Below are 23140 nucleotides of genomic sequence, written 5' to 3' on the forward strand. Positions count from 1 at the left end.
GGTCGACATGATTGTCCACAGATTGTGTTATCCAGACAGAAAAGAGAAATCGGCAAAATAACTTTTTGATTTAGAGCAATAAAGAAATGTAATCATTTAAACTGAGCAAACCAGAAACCTTTCAATATATACATTTAAACAACACTTTAAAACCATTTCAATATAATACATAGGAAAGTTGTGCTGGACTATGGTAGATGAAGAATCAATATATATGTTAGAGTATTATGTCTGTTTGTAACAGTGTGTTATATGTGAAAATGTGATTGTATTATACATTGTATTTTAATGTTTAAGGACTCTTGGAAGATTACTCCAAATTAGGACTAAAAGAGATCCAAATCAAATCTCTGCAGCACTCCACCAATCAGGCCTTTATGGTAGAGTGGCCAGATGGCCACACTCCTCAGTAAAAGGCACATGACAGCCCGCTTGGAGTTTGCCAAAAGGCACCTAAAGGACTCTCAGACCATGAGAAACAAGATTCTCTGGTCTGATGAAACCAAGATTGAACTCTTTGGCCTGAATGCCAAGCATCACGTCTGGAGGAAACTTGGCACCATCCCTATGGTGAAGCATGGTGTTGGCAGCATCATGCTGTGGGGATGTTTTTCAGCTGCAGGGACTGGGAGACTAGTCAGGATCGAGGGAAAGATGAACGGAGCAAAGTACAGAGAGATCCTTGATGAAAACCTCCTCCAGAGAGCTCAGACTGGGGTGAAGGTTCACCTTCCAACAGGACAACAACCCTAAGCACACAATCAAGACAACTCAGGAGTGGCTTCGGGGCAAGTCTCTGAATGTCCTTGAGTGGCCCAGCCAGAGCCCGGACTTGAAAATCGCTGGAGAGACCTGAAAATAGCTGTGCAGGGATGCTCCCCATTCAGCCTGGCAGAGCTTGAGAGGATCTGCAGAGAAGAATGGGAGAAGCTCCCCAAATACAGGTGTGCCAAGCTTGTAGAGGCATACCCAAGAAGACTCGATGCTGTAATCGCTGCCAAAGGTGCTTCAACAAAATACTGAGTAAATGGTCTGAATACTTATGTAAATGTTATATTTCAATATATTTTTTATTCACCCTCTGAAGAGCACACATACACAATCCATGTCTCAAGTCTTAAAATTCATTCTTTAAATCGGTCCCCTCCCCTTCTATACTAATCTATACTGATTGACATGGATCGAACACATTTCTAAAAAATGATGGGCTATTGTGTGTAGATTGATGAGGGGGAAAAAACAATTTCATCCATTTTAGAATAAGGCTGTAACGTAACAAAAATGTGGAAAAAGTCAAGGGGTCTGAATAATTTCAGAATGCATTTTACACACTGTGGACACACACACACACACACACACACACACACACACACACACACACACACACACACACACACACACACACACACACACACACACATATACACACACACACACACTTACACACGCAGTACAGTGGCTCTTACCTGTTCTGTATGAGGGCGATCACCTGGGAGTAAGTTTTCCCCAGGACACTCTCTCCATTCACCTTCACCAGCCGATCCCCTGCAACACACATACATACATATTTAAATCACAGTAGGACCAAACACTGCACAGATATTCAGTGATACACCCCCCCCCCCAGACACAGGACACCAGCAGAGGGATATCCTGGTGGGTCAGGTCAGGGGAGGGAAGGTCAGGGAGACCCCAGACCCAGACTTCCTGCTGGGGGATGGGTAGGGGATGGCTGAGAGGGGAGTTTGGTAGGCACTGGGGATTTGTGTAGGGAAATATAAAACTATGTGCTTGCAGTAGGTGCTGTGAAGTCGGGAAGGACAAGGTGTCCCCTAGGGGTTTGTCGTGTGTTGATATACCGGATCATAAGCCTGAGGCAAAATGCTTGTATCCGTTTGTGTGTTTGGCAGGAGAAGGGACGAGTCATTCGTCATGTGTTAGTGTGTCGATGTGTTTTGGTGGTGCAAGTGTGTGTGTGTGTGTTTGAGACTATGCGTATATATTCATATAGGAGTAATGGTTTAGCTTGGCTGGGCTGCAGGGAGAGGAATGCTGCCCAGCTTAGCCTGCAAGACACAACAGGAAATCGTTTGCTGGGTATTTGTCAGTCTGTGTCATTCTGTTCTCATCAGTATCATTACTAATTTCCTAAGACAATAATGCAACTTTAATGTGTGTGTGTTTTTGCTAAACATGGTCTGGTTAGTATCCTTGTTGAATCGTTGTCAGCACCTGACTCCCGCTCCCTCTCATCATCTATGTGTGATCATGTCTGATGCTCTTAGGGTTAATTCCATTGCAAATCAGACAGTTTCGCACACACTCAATCTCCCGTCCCTCTCGTTCTCTTTCAGACAGACATTTTCCTTACCTGTACACAAGCCACCCTGGTGAGCGGGACCTCGCTCTCTCACATTCTTGACAAATATGGTGTCCATTGGCTCCAATCTACTTCTCCCTACAGGGAACATGTAGTATGTTACCGTCACTTCATTCTTCAATTGATTAAATAGGAACTGGTGATAACTATTGAATAAATCATTGCCCACTGGGCAAAGACGTCAATTCATCGTCTATTCAATGTTGGTTCAACCGAGTCTCTTTGAAATGACGTGGACACAATGTTGATTCAACCAGTGTGAGTCTAGTGGGAATATACGATGCACATCAATATGCCGTGAACATAAATACCGCCAATAATCCAACTGAGACTCAATAAAAGGACAACTCTATGCACAGGTCCAAGTGGCTCGAGTGGCGGTGACGTCATCGAGAGACCAGAGTCTAGTGGTGATGGTGTAGACGGAGGGAGGTGACTTACCCTTCCCATTCCCGTTCTCCTCGTCCTGTGAAGACAATGAAAAACCACATCAACACTGATATCCAGGCCCATACAGACAATGTTGCCCAGGGAACAAAGTGCCATGGCAACCTAAACACCTGTTCACAGAACGTCCACCTCTTTCCAGGAAACCAGAATGACACGGATATTAGGAAGGGTGGAGTTGGGTGAGGAAACAGCCATGACACCTTAAACTAGTGTACAACAGAAGTGTATCTGTGTGCACCACAGACACTGTGCATGAACAAGAGTTTAGGGGACACTGAGCGTTTGACAGCTTCCATTCACACTAACAACCGCACGTGCACACCAGAGGAGGCTGGTGGGGAGAGCTATAGGAGGATGGGCTCATTGTAACGGCTGGAATGGAATAAATGCAACAGAGTCTAACATATCCTCCTCTAGCTCCTCCCAACAGCCTCCTCTGGTGTGCACGTGCGGTTTTTAGTGTGAATGGAAGCTGCCAAACGCTCAGTGTCCCCTAAACTCTCGCTCATGCAGTGTCTGTCTCTTCGCAAAACAAATGGCAGTTCAACCATGTAGCTCTTCTTTTACAAGCTGATTAGTATGTGAGGAGTGACTTCACTGGGATCCCAGCCAGGTCTCTCAGACAAACAGACCTGTTCTGGTTTATGAGCACCTAACGTTCAGCACACACACAGCAGAGACACTCAGACGGGTTTGACTGTCTGCAGGTGGTGATGTCATACACAGAGCCAAACACGTGTAGTTGTCTGCGTCAGACAGACGAGGGCAGCACTGAGCACACAGTCTGTCTATCATAGGTGCTGTTTGATAGGGTGATAGACTGATGTAGGCGCGCACACGCACGCGCACACACACACACACACACACACTGAGCTGAGTGGACAGTTTGGGGTGAGTGAGGGGCAGGGTGGACTGACTGGCTCCTGTCTGGCTTTAGGCAGAGCTGAGTGGGCTCATTCCTGACTCCACAGACAATAGTGTGGGTTTATGGCCAGAGAAAGGAGGGCTGCCGCCCCAGAATAAAGCCAGGAGCCAGGGACGCTCCCCAGCTGAGCTGACCACCCCTGTCTGGACACACGCGGGCCTGGGGTGGGGCTGAGGACCGAGAGATGGAGGTGTACTATCCTCATCTCTACATCTCTCTCAGATGATCTCTCTCCCTGTGGATATAGATGTCGGGTTAGGGACAGCTGTCATGCATGCACTGCTATGTCCGTTAGGACAATCATCAGGCATGTGTCCATGATGAAGGGAGTCACATCATACAGGTCTTTGATGGAGCCCTAATGAGGGGCAGTCACCCCTGAGGCCCCTTCAGATGGGTAGGGATAGAGGGCTGGTTTCTCTGTGCCACTCGCTGCCCCTCACAGCAGCATGTGACCCTGGGGACAGGACAGGCAGCAGTGGGCCCATTGTCCGTGGTGGTCCTGGTAGAGGGCATGGTACTGTCGGTCCAGGCTGGTAGTAATGTGAGAGTGGTACCAGGCAGGCCAGGACAACAGAGCCTATTGACACTGGGTGTCTCTCAAATGGCACCCTATTCCTTTATAGTGCACTACTTTTAACCAGGGCCCATTGGGCTGTGGTCTAAAGTAGTACACTATATAGGGAATAGGGTCCCATTTTTTTGGAACGCACCCACTGTGTCCTGTCCTTACTGCAGCTGCTGGGCTGGGGGCTGAAGGGGGGAGGGGGTTCATCATAATAGGGCCCTTGTTTCGGCTGGCTGTAACCCCCCCCCTGTCCCCCCTCCCCCGTCCCTCTATTTCACATCTGTAGCTCTGTCTTCCCCCACACCTCAGAGAACAAAACAAAAACACCCACCGGGGAGATTCTTTTTCTGAGGAGATTGTTATCTATGATGCTGAATGGCTGTATAGTTAAGACAGAACATATATTTCAGTAAAACACGGTTTCTGTCCCTGTACCGTTTCTTACAGCAGTGCCCTCCTTTTGGAAAAAGGAAAATGTGAGCCAAAAGGCACACAGGCAGTGGTAGCTTTGTCTGTCCACAGATGGTAAAACAGGCTGCCAATGGCACTCTCTCTCTCTCTCCTTAAATCGGTCATACAGGAAGGAGTATGGAGGTTGTGTATCACCGGAGTTGCATCCCCTTTCTGTCCTTCGCTTGTTTATCCATCTCTACTCTAATGACAGGGCTCTTCTTATGGTATCCATCTGTCTATGTCCCGAATCTGATTAACTCATATGAGTCTACCCCAACACTTTAATTGGCTATGCTTGTTCAGTCCCTGCATTTAATTAGCTATGTTGTGTCCTGATTCTCTTGACCTTACTGCTCCTGTGTTCGGATCGACCTACGACCTTCCAGCCCTGTGATCTGATTGGTCCCGTCTTACTGCCCCCTTACAGCTCCAGTGATCTGATTGACTCCGCCTAGCTGCCCGTGTGATATGATTGGCTCAGTCTTAAAGGGATAATCCACTCTAGAGATGAAATGTGACGTGATACTTCATCAAGATACGGTTCTCATCACTGGAGAGGAGAACCTTTCATAACGTGCACCGTCTCTTTAATATATTTTCTTCCTTCAACTACCATGGCACAAACCTGTTTTCTCCTCTAGTCTCCCTGCGAGTTGCCATAGCAGCCAGACTCGCACAGCTTTCAGCTAGAAAAGCCATCTCTACCAGGTCGAACACGGTGATATTGTAACTCCTAAATAAAGCAACACCTCACGGCACAACGCCTCTCCCCTATTTGACCTAGATAGTTTGTGTGTATGTACTGATATGTAGACTACGTATGCCCCATGTTTAAATGGATGTAGTTCTGTCCTTGTGCTGTTCTTGTCTATTAATGTTCTGTATTATGTCTTGTTTCATGGTTTGTGTTGGACCCCAGGAAGAATAGCTGCTGCTTTCGCAACAGATAATGGGAATCCTAATAAAATGCCAAAATTGATAATGCAGTTTGTTTCTGGGATTTTACAACTAACTACTGTAACTAACTTTACATGCTGATATTGACTTTGGTATTATGGTGTGTAGCAATTTATTCTAGCTAGCTGCCTATCTAGCCAGCCAGCCTTTCTGGAGAGAGCATTGCATTATGGGTTTTGTAGGCGACTTGATCTCTGCAGATTTCGACAAGTATGATTTTTTTGCTTCCTAATTTGTTATACATTTTTCCTCACAACATATGTTGCGATTAGATATTAGCGTTATTTAACAATGTAAATCATAGGAATTTGTAGATTTGAGTGGATTACTATTTTTAAAGCCCCATGTTGTCGTGTCCAGTGGTGGTACCTTGAGGCTGGTGTGCAGGGCAGACTCTGGTGGGTAGACGATGAAGTGGCGCAGCGTGAAGCCGAAGCCCTGTGAATTCTTCTGGAGTAGTAGCGTCCGGGGGCCTTGCCAGCCAACTCCGACGCCCTCTCCTCGTGCCCCCATCGCAGGCCGAGGGTTGTCGCCTGCCGAGGAGAGCCCATCTCTCCACCCCTTTGCCTGTTGAACAGAGAGAGAATAAAAACATGTGAGACTCAGCTAATATCCCCAAAACAATCACTTATGTCACCCCTCCAACGGTCAACACTCCATTAATATTTAACCAGTTCCTCCTTCCACCAAGTATTCCCAGGAAAAAGTTTCAGAACTTTATGGAACTGGCACAGATCCATGCTATACTTGGAGCCATAACAACAAGAGAAACCCCAGAGTGACATCACCATTTAATGGGCTGCTGGTTACTTCATTTGAGTCTTCCCCTGCAGGCAGGAATAGGAATGTGTCTGTTTTTGTCCTGGGAGACTGGCGGACAGTGTGTGTGTGTGTGTGTGTGTGTGTGTGTGTGTGTGTGTGTGTGTGTGTGTGTGTGTGTGTGTCCATTTGTTTTAATGCTAGTAGGGGAGAGGTGAGCACGGCTGGCCCATAGGGCCAGGCAGTCCCCACATGGCATCCAGCACCACAACAATATCCCATGAACCACTAGGGGGTCCTGGGGGTTACGACCGCTGTCAGGAAGAGCCCAAGTCTAGACGGTGTGGAGCAGGGGGGGTTAGATTCCAAGCACACTCAGGAATGCTCAGGACGGAACTCTAGACAATTAAGGAATGCCTGTAACCAATCAGGTTTGACCTTGGTCAGGTCATAGTGCACCAGAGTGCTGTGAAAGGGTCAGGGTGATTCAGAGTAGATTTCCACTCATTTTCCCCAAAGAAGGCAAATACCAAACATGACAAATACACGCGAGAACTAACACTTTGATGCTGCTGCCACAACCCACATTTCAAACACAACCACTTGACCAAACAGGGATGGGAGGGAGACACAGCCTTCCTAAATGTAGATTAGACTGTTAGGTCAAAATACCTATTGATTCTTCTCTATGGAAGTACAGTTACTTAATTGTACCGGTGTCTCTCCTCCCGACTCTCCACTCTGAGGGTGTGTGTGTGTGTGTGTGTGTGTGTTAGCACTTTATACGGGTTGAAAATGGCAGATTTGACCACTGATAAGCGCCTATATTGGAATGCAGTGGCTGTACCGTAACAAGCTATACATGACATCAGAGCCCAGGGTCTCCACTTCACATCGCTTTAAGGGTTTTGACTGACAGACGTTTTGAACTACGTGTGCCACGTGATGAAGTCTCTCCCGCTAATTGGACAACTTTTGCAAATGTTGTTGTCGTCTGAATGAGGGAAGAGGTCTGACTGAATGAAGAGGTCCCGATGTATTTCGAAAGATGAAAGGTTGAAAGTTATAATAAATACCGTTTTGGCGTCATACAAGCAAGACAAAACACCCGTCAGTCCAAATGTGCACTTCACATTTCCATTTTGGGATTTATAATGGTCCGTTTTTGGATTGCGTAAACAACGGTAATTGTGGGATCGTGGGGATGCAGGGTTGTGTTCCAAAAAACAAATAAAAATACAAGTGTACTTGCTCTAGTTCCTCAACAGCACAGCTAGGAGAGCTTAAAAAAAGCACCTTATAGTTGAAGACTGTTCTGAGTCATAAAAATTGCATAAAAATTACTTTGGAACTGTGCACACTTTGAAGTGGTGTGTGGCCACTTGGAGACACCAGTTGGTCCTCTCACTCAAACCCTTGTAATCTTGTATTGCACCTACCCCACATTCTCTAAGAATACTCTCATCATGTTACTGAATGTATTCAGAGTATTATCAGATTTCGTTATTAACAAATGCGGGGAAAACGTACATTAAATGTAAAATGCACATAAAATCAATAGTGTAATGTTTGTATTCAGTCTTGTGTTAGACGAACGGTTCTCACCTTTAGCCTAATAATGTTCCCATAATCTCCAAACTGTTCCCTTTTAATTGCTACCATGGTTATGCATATGCTTTTCATATTTCTTCTGTAAAAACATGTCAATGTATCCCTATTCATATAGATTAGTTCCCATGTGTGGAAGGGGTTAACCCCCAACACAAACCCTACACAGTGGCGTGCGAAAGTATTCACCCCCTTGGCATTTCACCCCCTTGGCAAATTGTGTGAAACAAACAAGAAATAAGACAAAAAAACTGAAAACATGAGCATGCATAACTGTCCCCCCCCAAAGTTAATACTTTGTAGAACCACCTTTTGCAGCAATTACAGCTGCAAGTCTCTTGGGTTATGTCTCTATAAGCTTGGCACATCTAGGCACTGGGATTGTTGCCCATTCTTCAACAAAATAACTGCTCCAGCTCCTTTAAGTTAGATGGGTTCCGATGGTGTACAACAATCTTTAAGTCATACCACAGATTCTCAATTGGATTGAGGTCTGGTCTTTGACTAGGCCATTCCAAGATATTTAATGTTTCCTCTTAAACCACTCGAGTGTTGCTTTAGCAGTATGCTATGCTTAGAGTCATTGTCCTGCTGGAAGGTGAACCTCTGTCCCAGTCTCAAATATCTTGAAGACTGAAACAGGTTATCCTCAAGAATTTCCCTGTATTTAGTGCCATCCAGCATTCCTTCAATTCTGACCAGTTTCCCAGTCCCTGCCGCTGAAAAACATATCCACAGCATGATGCTGCCACCACCATGCTTCCCTGTGGGGATGTTGTTCTCAGGGTGATGAGAGGTGTTGGGTTTGCACCAGACATAGCGTTTTCATTGATGGCCAAAAAGCTAAATTGTCAACTCATCTGACCAGAGTACCATCTTCCATATGTTTGGGGAGTCTCCCACATGCCTTTTGTCGAACACCAAACATGTTTTTTTTAATTTTCTTTCTTAAGGCAATGGTTTTTTTTCTGGCCACTCTTCCATAAAGCCCAGCTCTGTGGAGTGTATGGCTTAAAATGGTCCTATGGACAGATACTCCCATCTCCGCTGTGGAGTTTTGCAGCTCCTTCGGGGTTATCTTTGGTCTCTTTGTCGCCTCTCTGATTAATGCCCTCCTTGCCTGGTCCGTGAGTTTGGTGGGCGGCCCTCTCTTGGCAGGTTTGTTGTGGTGCCATATTCTTTCCATTTTTTAATAATGGATTTAAATGGTGCTCCGTGGGATGTTCAAAGTTTCAGATATTTTTTTATAACCCAATCCCGATCTGTACTTCTCCACAACTTTGTCCCTGACCTGTTTGGAGAGCTCCTTGGTCTTCATGGTGCTGCTTGCTTGGTGGTGCCCCTTGCTTAGTGGTGTTGCAGAATCTGGGGCCTTTCAGAACAGGTGTATATATACTGAGATCATGTGACAGATTATGTGACACTTAGATTGTACACAGGTGGACATTATTTAACTAATTATGTGACTTCTGAAGGTAATTGGTTGCACAATATTTATTTAGGGGCTTCATAGCAAAGGGTGTGAATGCATATGCACGCACCACTTTTCCATTAATTTTGGGGGGGAATTGTTTTAAACAAGTTATTTTTTTACTTTCACTTCACCAATTTAGACTATTTTGTGTATGTCCATTACATGAAATCCAAATAAAAATCTATTTAACTTACAGGTTGCAATGCAACAAAATAGGAAAAAAAAGGGGGGTGAATACTTTTGGAAGGCACTGTATTTCCCTTCCTGTGCTCCCTCCCCCCTAAACACTCTGACCTCGCAGGGCCAATCACCCAGCCCGCTCAACAACAGGAAGTGGCAGGCTGGGGACAGGAAATATGGTACCGTAGAGGAGGGATAACCAGGCATACAGAGCACCTAGAAATAAAAAACCACAGGGGGTCAGCTATCTCTCAATGTCCCTTGTGTCTACAATACAGTACCTCTCTCCTCTATTCTTCCTTCCATTCTACCGGCTCTCCCTTCTCCTCCCTTCCACCATCACCACATATACATTCTTGCCAAATGATCCAGCTGGAGTGACCTTTACAACACATCCTCTCTTTGTCCTCCTCTCCCCTTTCCCGCTCGATGCACAGCTCTCCATATAGCCGCTGATGTAACAGTGTTCTCACCGTTTCACATTGCCCAAGAAATTCTCACATGAACAGACGAGAGGCATGAGAATAACATGAGAATAACATGAGAATAACAAGAGAGAACGTTTAAATGAGAGATGCATGAAAGTGAGGGGGAGGGAAGACAAGGGAGGAAAATAAAGGGAGAGTGAAAATGAAAGAGTAGGCTTAAGATCTGAAGAGAGAAAGAAAGAGACTAGCCAGAGGGAATTCCACAGAGGGAGCGGTTGGATTGAGACATGTTGAAACACATACTGACGGGGACTGGCAAGGAGGGGGGTGAGGAGAGCGAGGGAAGAAGAGAATGATAGAGAGAGGGAAGGAGCGAGTGGAGAGGAATGGAGTGAGAGCAGGCTGGGCCAAGTGCGAGACAGGTTCCAGCACGCTGGTTTTAACCGCACAGCCCCTCCCGGCGCTCGGAATACCAAACCCTGTGATTACCCCAAACACACAGAGACTGGAGCTCTGGGCCAGAGATGATTCCCACTGCCTGTCAGCCTGCCTGCCTGTCCCTGAGTGTGTGGGACGTCTGTGACTGCCTGGCTATTCTCCACTACCCCCCGACCCCACTAGTCTCCATCTAACTACAGTAGGTTACACTCCAGACTCTAGGTTACACTCCAGACATGAGATCTAACAACATTGGTTAAACTTACATCTGTCTCTCAGCTTATGTAAAACCAGACTGTATTTAGGCTACACCTGATAGTCTAGTCTGGACTCTCCTTTCCATGGCCACTCTCTCACCAACCTTCTAGATGAGGAAACCTTTCTCCAGTTTAGCCAATCCAAAAGGGGAACATTTGGCATTTCAGACGACTGGCATTTCACTCTGCAGTTCTCTGAAATGCCTAGATATCTCAAATAAAATCAAAGTGTATTGGCCGTGTACACAGATCTGCCGATGCTATTGCAAATGCTTGTGCTTCTAGCGCCAACAGTGCAGTAATACCTAGCAATAATACAGAAATACACAATTAATTCAGAAAAATAAAGAAATTAAGATATCAGAATGAGCAATGTCAGCGACAAGAATATAAATATATATACATATGTATACAAATGTACTGCATATACATCTAGTGGTGTGTAAAGACAGTATGGACAGTATATGAACAGAAAATGTGTGTACAACAGTAGTTATATAGTAGTTATATCTAGGACAAGCTCACATGAATAGGCTAATCGTGATATGCAAATTAAGCAATATGGAGCCCAGCCACATGCCATTAATTAGGCTAATTATCACATCTACAGGCATCATAATGAAAACTCCTATTAAAATGCCACATGGGGCACCCAGGAAACCATACACAATATTTCCCATCATTCCTATTAGTCTATATAACCACATCCACATTGTTTTCTATTGTGGTGGGTAGCAGACAGGTGTCCAACTCTCCACGACATCAAATCAAACTTTATTAGTCACATGCGCCGAATACAACAGGTGTAGTAGACCTTACAGTAAAATGCTTACTTACGAGCCCCTAACCAACAATGCAGTTTAAAAAAATACGGATAAGAATAAGAAAGAAAAGTAACAAGTCATTAAAGAGCAGCAGTAACATACAATAGCGAGGTTATATACAGGGGAAACCGGTACAGAGTCAAAGTGCGGGGGCACCGATTAGTTGAGGTAATATGTACATGTAGGTAGAGTTATTAAAGTGACTATGCATAGATGATAACAACAGAGAGTAGCAGTGGTGTAAAAGAGGGGGAGGGGGGGTGCAGGTAGTCTGGGTAGCCATTTGATTAGACGTTCAGGAGTCTTATGGCATGGGGGTAGAAGCTGCCGTGCGGTAGCAGAGAGAACAGTCTATGACTAGGGTGGCTGGAGTCTTTGACAATTTTTAGGGCCTTCCTCTGACACAGCCTGGTATAGAGGGACTGGATGGCAGGAAGCTTGGCCCCAGTGATGTACTGGGCTGTTCACATTACCCTCTGTAGTACCTTGTGGTTGGAGGCCGAGCAGTTGCCATACCAAGCAGTGATGCAACCAGGATGCTCTCAATGGTGCAGCTGTAGAACCCTTTGAGGATCTGAGGGCCCATGGCAAATCTTTTCAGTCTCCTGAGGGGGAATAAGTTTTGTCGTGCCCTCTTCACGACTGTCTTGGTGTGCTTGGACCATGTTAGCTTGTTGGTGATGTGGACACCAAGGAACCTGAAGCTCTCAACCTGCTCCACTACAGCTCCATTGATGAGAATGGGGGCGTGCTCGGTACTCTTTTTCCTGCAGGCCACAATCATCTCCTTTGTCTTGATCACATTGAGTGAGAGGTTCTTGTCCTGGCACCACACTGCCAGGTCTCTGACCTCCTCCCTATAGGCTGTCTCGTCATTGTTGGTGATCAGGCCTACCACCGTTGTGTCATTGGCAAACTCAATGATGATTTTGGAGTCGTGCCTGGCCTTGCAGTCATGAGTGAACCGGGAGTACAAGAGGGGACTGGGCACGCACCCCTGAGGGGCCCCCGTGTTGAGGATCAACGTGGCGGATATGTTGTTACATACCCTTACCACCTGGGGGGCGGCCCATCAGGAAGTCCAGGATTCAGTTGCAGAGGGAGGTGTTTAGTCCCAGGGTCCTTAGCTTATTGATGAGCTCTGAGGGCGCTATGGTGTTGAACACTGAGCTGTAGTCAATGAACAGCATTCTCACATAGGTGTTTGTTTTGTCCAGGTGGGAAAGGGCAGTGTGGAGTGCAATAGCGATTGCATCATCTATGGATCTGTTGGTGTGGTATGCAAACTGGAGTGGGTGTAGGGTTTCTGGGATGATGGTGTTAATGTGAGCCATGTTCGTATGAGCCACGACATCACCAGCCTAAAGATGACACAGTTATGAAGTGATTATTAAGCTATATAATTAGTTCAGAGTGATTGAAATTGATGGTGAAGGAAAGGAATGCAGAAACACACACTGGCGCCCGGCGCTGGTGCCACTGGGGGAACAATGGTCTTTCAAACAGCTGAGAGCTGCATCCCGTTTGAAAAGTGGAGCTTTACAGAGAGGTTACAAACGCTGACACGCTTTTAATCCAGAGACCCACTGTTCGCTCAGTAGCACTGGTCTGAGAGCTGGACGGATAGGTGTATGGGGGACGGGAGAAGAGGAAGGGACACAAACTGAAGTGATTAAGTACTGATACTTTAAGGGTCAATAGTTCTTCCTGGTCAGATCAGGTCGCCAGGAAAAACCCCAGGGACGCGACCACATCATCTACTCTATATCAAAGGCCCTCCCACCTGTATCGTTGTCTCTCCTCCGGCTCCTCTCCAAGCCGGAATGCATCCTAGTTCAAACTAGCATGACAGCCAACGTTTGACTGTTTGTCGGTAGAAACGAAAGGCCGGCCGCACCATGACAGCCTCTTTAAGCACAAACAAAGAGGATAAACGGTCATTCAGCATACCTGACGCACAGCTTCAAGAATAACGTCTCTGTCTTTTACACAACCGCCTGAATTCCTCCGTCTGTCTGTGTGTGTGTGTGTGTGTGTGTGTGTGTGTGTGTGTTTGTTTGCTCAAGAACCTGTCCGAGCCCTCTGTCAGATCAAGTCAGTTGATGTCACATCAGTTAAACAGGGTTTTCTCCTTGAGCAACTCTGCTGAATATGAATCTCCAGTAACACCCACCCCACCCCCACCCCATCCTCCCAAATACGGTCTCTAACCTACACCCCAGGGGGAAATAGGTAGGACCTGAGAGGCCGAGGCTAGCACAACTTAACTATCTGTATAAGTATCTTCTTATTGTTTGCCTAACCTGAGCTTTTAGTCTACACTGAAAAAAAACATAAAACACATAATGTAAAGTGTTAGTCCCATGTCTGTAATAAAGCCATTTTGTGGCGGGGGAGGGAGGGGGGGGGGGACATATTCTGATTGGCTGGGCCTGGCTGCCAAGTGAACTGTAACTCAGTGAAATCGTTGAAATTGTTGCGTGCTGCGTTTTATATTTTTGTTCAGCATACATCCACAGATCCTAACCATAATAACCCAAACGCTCCTTAAAGGCCCACACCCAGTGGCATACAGGCAACAGTAAAGTCTAACAGGCTCTCTGATTTGATTTGATTTGATTTTGCTACTGGCTGTATCAAAATGTGTCTAGTCCCGTCAGAGAGAGATCCTGAGAGTGATGTGCGTTAAGGCCTCACCAACCTGGCCATTAGAGCAACATTAGAAAGACATCATCGCTGTGGCATTTAACTGGCCTTAGCCACATACTGTTGCACTGGTGTTACTATCCTGGTCAACACAATTACAGAGGGAGCTGGCTGAGATTCCAGGACTGATGCTGTGCACATTACTGGTGTTATACTATCCTGGTCAACACAATTACAGAGGGAGATGGCTGAGATTCCAGGACTGATGCTGTCCACAGTATTGCGAGAGGCCATTACTGTACACAGACAGTGTGTTTACGCCAGCTGTGTCCATACACTATAGCCTGGGCGCTCTTTCCCCTGCCTGCCCACATTCCCCAAGCCGCCATCTCTCAACTGTGTGTCTGAGAGAGAGACAGAGAGAGAGAGCAAACACACACTGCGCTTCAACACACACACACACGCATACGCACACACGCACACACGCACGCACATACACACACTAAATGAGTGCACATGGATGAGAGATGCCCTGAATTCTGCAGGCCTGGAGGGCGCATTGCCTGCCTCCCCCCCTTTAACTGCCACATAACAAGCCCCTTCGCCTGCCTTAACTCACTAATTAGTACCGCCCCTTCAGGGGGAAGAGGACAACACAACTATAGCTGATGCTTAATGATTACCGCATTATTGCCGCTCACATTCAGCATCACACTGCCATAGACACCAATGGAGGCTGCTGTGGGGAGGACAGCTCTTAATAACGTCTGGAACGGAACGAACGGAATGGCATCCAACACATGGAAACCACTCATTCCGTTCCAGCCGTTGCCACGAGCCTGTCTTCCCCAATTACGGTGCCACCAACCTCCTTTGACAGACATGGAGAAAACACATTAGGAGAAGCTCTTTCTCGCTGACACACAAACACACAAGCAAGCATACACACTGCGCAATTAGCAAAACACCAGTTCCACATAACGCTATGGACTGAGATTCTGAGGTAGACCCACAAACCTCCACCTTTACAGACCCCCTGCCCACAGGTGTGGTGGGCACTGGGCACAGTCCTTACCCTGGGCTGGTGAGAACGTTGCAGGGCCCTGCTGGTGCAGCCGTGCCCACTGCCGACCAGGACTGACCTCATGGTGGGGGGCGAAGGTGAGGGCAAGGGGGCACCACGCAGCACTGCCAACCAGATGCAGCGAGGCTCGGCGGCACTACAGTCCACCCCTACGGGATTCTGGAAGCACCACTCTGACTCAGCTGGCAAAGCAGGGTAGGGGGGCATAGCCGCGGGCATTGGGGCGCAGAGATTACCCGACACGGGCCGACCTGATGCCAACATGGGCCACACACACACACACACGAGGGGGCAAAGTCTTGACACTATCGCACAAACGCGCTATTTTACAGTAAACGACGCATGTGTCAGAGTAACACATGCATCCTCTCTGGCCAAATCCTACTGTCAGCACCAATCCATGGAGATAAAACAAGCAGTGAAAGCAGAAACCAAGAGGGCTGAGTAGCTCTTCAGATGGGCCAAGATCATCCCTGAAGAAAAAAATCAACCAATAGTTCCAACCAGTTCAGTCTAGTCCCCTGTTCTCCTCTGCGTTCCTCTCATCCCGATGCTGGCACGTCTCCAAAGATACCTGCTTTTAGTCCCATATCCCAGTCTCAAACTCCTGACCTCCAAGGACGTAAAGGAGCTTTCCAAGGCACACACACTCACACACGCTCACACACACGCTGGCGGGGGCCGTGGTGGGGCGTCCTGTGCCCTGAGAAGATATCAAAGAAGTCCTGGAAAGCAGATGTATGCCGGAGTGTGTGTGGTAGCAGAGAGGTCTGGTTTCCCTACAGACAGACAGACAGACGGTCTGACTGACTGACTGACAAAGCGACTGACAGACTAACTGACAGTGCCTCTCCTCTCTCAGCACAGCAGTGTCCTGTCCAGCGGTGTTCAGCAGGACACAAAGCCACTGTGTCTGTCAACCCCCCTAACACACAAACTGTCACAGCTAGAGGGCTGGCTCCTCTGTCTCTCCTCCCTCCCTCTCTCCTCCCTCCCTCCCTCCCTCTCTCACTCTCTCTCTCTTTGTCTCTCTCTTCCTGACTCTCTCTCTCTCTCTTTCCTCCTTTTGTCAGCCTCCAGCTCGTTGTCCGGCTTCACTTCTACCAATCCATCCTTTGTTCCGTCTCTGTCCCTCGTTTACGCTCTCACTCCTCTGCTCCCTCCTTTCTGCCCTCCGCTCCGTGGGATCCATTCCAATATGTCACTCAAAATCCACTCAAAATCCACTTTTCTGACAGAGAGCCAAAAACACACACAACATCCAACATGTACAATGTGAACACTGAGGGCCGGGCCCCCGACACCGTGCTCCACTCTTGAAGTCCGGATGGAGTTTTCAACTGTAGGCTGATGATGTGGTAGGCCTAAATTCAACAGCAGGTCCCTGTGGCTCTGTCCTGCCCTGTGATTGTAGAGGGAGTTGAGTGGCGCTTGGTGTATGTGTATGCACAGTGACACCGCTATGATCCCGGCACTCAACTCACACACAACAACCCCCCCCGCCAAGTCTGATTTCAAGCACAAAGAAAACACATGCTCCACCACTGTACCCACCCACACAGTTTCTCTCTCCTTTTCTCTCGTGTTCTCGCCCTCTCCAGCAAAATCGAGAGGACATGGGATAAAGTTGAGCAGACGCAGTGGAACAACTGCGAGAGCAGAACGAGAGAGAGAGAGAGAGAGAGAGAGAGAGAGAGAGAGAGAGAGAGCGTAACAGGCTGCCGCTTCACTCCAGCAGCCCCGTCGCCAGCCAGGCAGACCAGAATAAAACAGCTGCAATTGAACATTAATTTGACACTGACCCCCCTCTCGCTAAGTCATGAATTCACACATACAAACACTAAAACAAACAGTGACACACACACACACACACACACACACACACACACACACACACACACACAGCAGAGTTCTCACCAAACATCCAGGGGTCCTGAGTGTGTGTGAAAGTGTCAGGCAGGTGACCATGGTGAGTCTGACAGAGCTAAGGCTTCATGATCCTCTCTCTAGAAACGCACTCCACAGACCTGTTACTGATGAGGTTAGACTGGTTTCACCTGCTGCCATACAAGCAGGGCAAGCACCAACACGACCACAACACCTGAACACACACATAGTATACACACTCTCTAAAACACACACACACACCGTGCCCTCCAGGCACACACAGAAAATACACTTTGCAGGCTCACCTAGTGTATGTTGAAATACCATGTGTTTGATGTATTTGATACCATTCCACCTATTTCGCGCTCCAGCCATTACCACCCGTCCTCCCCAATTAAGGTGCCACCAACCTCCTGTGATAAACACCCACCAGCTATACCCAATACAAATGTGCAGACGTACAAACTGTACTATACACAAACGCACGACACAAAAGGGAACGCTCCTTCCACACACAGACATACACATGGCCCGTTGAGTCACACACGTGTATAAATACACTTGCCGGGGTGTAATTACGCTCTCATAAAGACTTAAGTCCTATTGGCTGTGGGCTGTGCTGTGGGCTGTGCTGTGACTGTGGGCTGTGACTGTGAGGGGTTGTGTTCAGCCTGTGGTCAGACCGGAGGTTTGGGTTCTAACAGACCGCCAAGCAGAACCCGCCCAGGGCCGGATGGAGAGACACCGGGACCAGATCACTCAGGGGGGACGTCCCATTCAGAAAAAGACCACAGATGGAAGCTTCAGAAGGGGACAGGCCTTGATAGGGGACAGTGTGTGTATGACATCAGAAGCTGGCACCACCCAACGATGAGCCTTCCTGGTTCAATCAATGAAAACGATCTGCTTATAACAAGCACTCAGCGTTGAGAAAGACTCACATGGAGTTTTGCCGTGGAGTTTTGCCAATAACAGACAAGCCCAATTGGGAAAAGATCCCGGTCTCTCCCCCTCTAGAGACCTGCGGCCATATTTACAAAAACAGGAGGAGGAGAAGTAAGCAACAAAAGAGCGGAGAGAAAAGGTGTTGAGTTTCAGTTCACATGGAGGACAAAGGAGTCACACACCGTGCGCTGTCACAAAACCACCGTTGCCTCCAGTGACCCATGCTGGCTGCTGATTGGCAGAGACATGTCCATACATGCGCACAGGTTAAAAAATAAATAAATAATCATTTAACCTTTTTTAAACTAGGCAAGTCCGTTTTAAGAACAAATTCTTAGTTACAATGACGGCCTACCCCGGTCAAACCCGGACGACGTTGGGCCAAATGTGCACCGCCCTATGAGACTCCCAATCACGGCCGGATGTGATACAGCCTGGATTCGGACCGGGAACTGTAGTGACGGCTCTTGCACTGAGATACAGTGCCTTAGACCGCTGCGCCACTCGGGAGCCTGCTACGTTGTGGTTGGATGAGGCCTAAACACCACTAGGTCCTGAACATTACATCCTAAACAATCCTCATCCCGGGAGAAAGTGAACACCTGTCTGTCTGTGGCTCAACGTCACCGTAACCTCTCATCCGCCCCTAAAGCCCCTGAAGTCCTGAGATCAAAGAGTGTGAGATTCAAACGGCACACGCCGCTAATCTCTGGAGAGACGCCATACTGCTCGCCTCTTGCCCCCCCACCCTTCCACACCGCCGCCCCGGCCCCTCGCCCTCCCTGCCATGCACACCACCGAGAGAGAGAGAGAGAGAGAGAGAGAGAGAGAGAGCGCGGGTCGGGGCGGTTGATCTGCACCTCTGCTCACAGACAGATTAGTTGGTAGATAATCCCCTTCATAGTGACGCCGCCACCACCGGCCAGCAGATGAACTAACACAGCCTGATGGAGACACAGCCTGATGGAGACACAGTCCACTCCCATTCTTCACTGACTGATTGAGAACCACCAGCCATAATAACCCTCATACACACAGCTAGCTGAGCAAGACATCAGGCAGGATTCTATATCAGAGAGATGCAGTGGTGTAAAGTACTTAAGTAAAACTACTTTAAAGTACTACTTAAGTCGTTTTGGGGAGTATTTCTATTTTTGACAACTTTTACTTCCGTACATTCCTAAAGAAAATATTGTACTTTTTACTCCATACATTTTCCCTGACAACCCAAAGTACAAGTTACATTTTGAATGCTTAGCAGGACAGGAAAATTGTGAAATTCACACACTTATCAAGAGAACTGTCACGCCTTTTTATTTCTCTATTTGGTTAGGTCAGGGTGTGATTTGGGTGGGCAATCTAGTTTTCTATTTCTTTGTTGGCCGGCTATGGTTCCCAATCAGTGGCAGCTGTCTATCGTTATCTCTGATTGGGAATCATACTTAGGCAGCCTGTTTCCCACCCTAGTTTGTGGGATGTTGTTTTTGCACAGTAGCTGTATTAGCCCTGCACAACTTTACATTCGTTTTTTTCCCTTTGTTGTTTTTGGTGTTCATTCTAATAAAGTACGATGAACACTTTCCACGCTGCGCTTTGGTCTCCTTCCGACGATGGACGTAACAGAACATCCCATCACCAAAGGACCGAGCAGCGTGGCCAGGAGAAGCAGGGATCCTGGGCCCAGGAGGAAAGTGAGTGGAGGACATCATGGACATGGGAGGAGAGAGGTGCTGGAGTTGAGAGCGCTGCAGAGCGGGCGTGCTGAGGAGTGTGACACCAGTCCGGTGTCATGTGCACCTGTTTCACGCATCTGGCCTCCAGTGCGCCTCCCCAGTCCGATGCGTCCTGTGTCTCCTCCGCGCACTCGCCCTGGGGTGTGTGTCACCGTTCAGGCACCATGTTATGCGGTTCTATGCACCGTGTCTCCTGTGCGCCTTCACAGCCCAGTGCGTCCTGTGCTAGCGCCCCGCATTTGCCGGGCTAAAATGAGCGTCCAGCCAGGACAGGTTGTGTCAGCTCTACGCTCCAGACCTCCAGTGCGCCTCCACAGTCCAGTCCGTCCTATGCCTCCTCCCTGCATTCGCCCTGAGGTGCGTGTCATCAGCCCGGTGCCACCTGTACCGGTCCCACACATCAGACCTCCAGTGCGCCTCCACAGTCCAGTACGTCCTGTGCCTCCTCCCCGCACTCGCCCTGAGGTGCGTGTCATCAGCCCGGTGCCACCTGTATCAGTCCCACGCATCAGGCCTCCATTGCGCCTCCACAGTCCAGAGCTTCCGGCGACAGTCCCCAGTCCAGAGCTTCCGGCGACAGTCCCCAGTCCAGAGCTTCCGGCGACAGTCCCCAGTCCAGAGCTTCCGGCGACGTTTCACAGTCCAGAACCTCCTGAGACGGTCCACAGTCCGGAACCTCCTGAGACGGTCCACAGTCTGGAACCTCCTCCGACGATCCACGGTCAGGAACCTCCGGCGACGATCGGCAGTCCGGAGCTTCCGGCGACGATCCACGGTCCAGGGTCCCCGGCGACAGTCTACGGTCCGGAGCCTCTGGCGACGATCTACGGTCCGGTTCCTCCGGTGACGATCTACGGTCCGGAGCCTCCGGCGACGATCCAAGGCCCGGTTCCACGGAAGCGGAGGGATCAGCAAGCGGAGCGGGGTCTATGCGCCGAACCGGAGGAGCCACCGAGGCTAGATGCCCACCCAGACCCTCCCTCATAGATTCAGGTTTTGCAGCCGGAGTCCGCACCTTTGGGGGGGGGGGGGCGTTACTGTCACACCCTGACCTTAGAGAGTTTTTTAATTTCTCTATTTGGATGAACACTTTCCATACTGCGCTTTGGTCTCACTCCGCCGACGGACGGACGTAACAAGAACATGTGGTCATCCCTACTGCCTATGTCCTGGTTGACTCACTAAACACAAATTGTGTGCCACTGGCTATCCGTACATTTAATAAACAAGAACATGGTGCCGTCCGCTTTGCTGAATATAAGGAATTTGTATTGATTTATACTTTTACTTTTGATACTTAAGTATATTTTAGCAATAAAATGTACTTTTGGTACTTAAGTATATGTCAAACCAAACACTTTTAGTATTTAGTATTTTACTGGGTGACTTTCACTTTTACTTGAGAGAGACATCAACTGTGTGTGTGTGTGTGTGTGTGTGTGTGTGTGTGTGTGTGTGTGTGTTTTAGAGAGAGAGTGAGACGTTCTGTGTCAGTGAGAGATCGGTGTGAGAGATCAAACAAGTGACAGTAAACACAGACAATGAGACAAGAGCTTAACAAGTAGAAACTAGGGTCACTGAGGACAAGGTGACTATGAGGATGTACAGTATAGTGTGTATGGGCACTGTGTGCGTGTGTGGTGGGTTTTCCCTCTAAGTCTATGTTTCCAGGTCAGAGTCATGGCCAGCCCAGAGGAATCCACCAAACACACACAGACAAACAGAAATCGGAGTAATCTCCACAGGATGTGGCTTTCCCAGGGAATGGCCATCGACCACATCTCTCACACACACACTACACACACACACACACTCACTCTACACAACCTTCCACTGTCACTATAACTCCTTGTGCGTAGCTAGAGACACATATAGTAAGCACAGTGAAAACGAGAGGAAGAGAGAACGAGGGAGGCTGGCTGACTCTGCCCATCAGTCCAGAAAACATTAGATAGCAGAACAGCCTAGACAGACGACCATTACTCCCAGCAGTGGATCCTATGAAAAGCAGTGGATGGATAGAAAAGGGCCGGTCTCTTTTTAAGCAGGTTAATTTTAACTCTAATCTCCTGCAAATCCACGACACACAGAGGCCAAAGGCTGAGAGTCCGCAGGGCGCAGTTACAGATCTCTGACCACAAGAGGGCAGACATACCACGCAGCTCAATGGCAGATGTGTACGGAAGGGACGGGGACACAGGGCTGTGAGAACAGAGTGGAAACCCACACACAGTTAGTGCTACTGTAGTAGGATGGCTGTGTCATCATAGGGGTTTCAGTGCAGGGGTTGGACGTGCTTGGAAAATACGGTGTTAGTCTGAAGGTGTGAGGTAATGTACAGGATGTAAGCACTGGTCTACAGTCAGTTTTTGGTCCCCCTTCTAATGGTTATGGCTAGGGCTGGGGCAAGGCACTCTGACGGGAGATCAGGGGTGAGGCCACACCTGTTGTGAGGAGGAAAGAGTCGTAGGAGGGCCAGTGGCAGGAGGAGTTGGGTGAAACAATAGTGGGGTCGCCTTACCTCTTCCCCCCTTACCCTCTCTACACAGCTGAGAGGAGCAGGGTGGTCCCTCCCCGCCTGGCCCTGTCTGACTGCATGACTGTCTGACTGACACAACACGCCCCATCTCTCCAGCAGACTGGAAACAAACAAATCAGACCCACCTGGCCCTCGACCTCCCCCCACAGGAACGCAGACAACACATTATGGATGCATTCTACGTGTGTGTGTGTGTGTGACCTCATGCTGTTCTGCCTAACCATGTGAGACCATGTGAGTACTAACGTGGGCCAACCCCAGACTGATCCATACTCTCACAGACACACCCATCCGACCCGGATTCCCCCTACTCATACAAACAATGACACATATTCCAACACACACCACCACATGCACGCATTGACACATATACAGCGATTACAGGGACCATTGCACTACTGGGGTGAGACACACAGCGGAGGATGATTGGCTGAGTGGGGAGCTCAGAGAGAGCCGTTTGGCTGAATGTGGATATTGGTGGGATACAAGGAGGTGGGTGTGTCCAATATATCTTTCAGTGAACATTCATCAACCCACTAATGCCCCAGGGGGACATGGGATACATGAGTCAGCCAGCCAGCCTGAAACCTAGCAGGCCAGAGAGC

The 23140-nt window shown here is 48.3% G+C and overlaps 1 protein-coding gene across 10 annotated transcripts in view; it reads right to left on the minus strand.

Moving 5' to 3' along the window:
• Positions 1–23140, minus strand: part of arhgap21a (Rho GTPase activating protein 21a) — a 107633-nt gene that overhangs the window by 25826 nt on the left and 58667 nt on the right. For 5 of the 10 annotated variants that reach the window (XM_042307433.1, XM_042307436.1, XM_042307435.1 and 2 more), the window contains exons 1-5: positions 15423–16396; positions 6103–6300; positions 2822–2846; positions 2372–2458; positions 1467–1545 (exon numbers count right to left, since the gene is read on the minus strand). In XM_042307433.1, the coding sequence (XP_042163367.1) occupies positions 1467–1545; positions 2372–2458; positions 2822–2846; positions 6103–6300; positions 15423–15695 (662 nt within the window). In that variant the 5' untranslated portion in view covers positions 15696–16396. The other 5 variants (XM_042307440.1, XM_042307438.1, XM_042307439.1 and 2 more) reach the window with 4 other exon arrangements.

Source organism: Oncorhynchus tshawytscha, linkage group LG27 (assembly GCF_018296145.1).
Source record: "Oncorhynchus tshawytscha isolate Ot180627B linkage group LG27, Otsh_v2.0, whole genome shotgun sequence".
Taxonomy (NCBI): domain Eukaryota; kingdom Metazoa; phylum Chordata; class Actinopteri; order Salmoniformes; family Salmonidae; genus Oncorhynchus; species Oncorhynchus tshawytscha.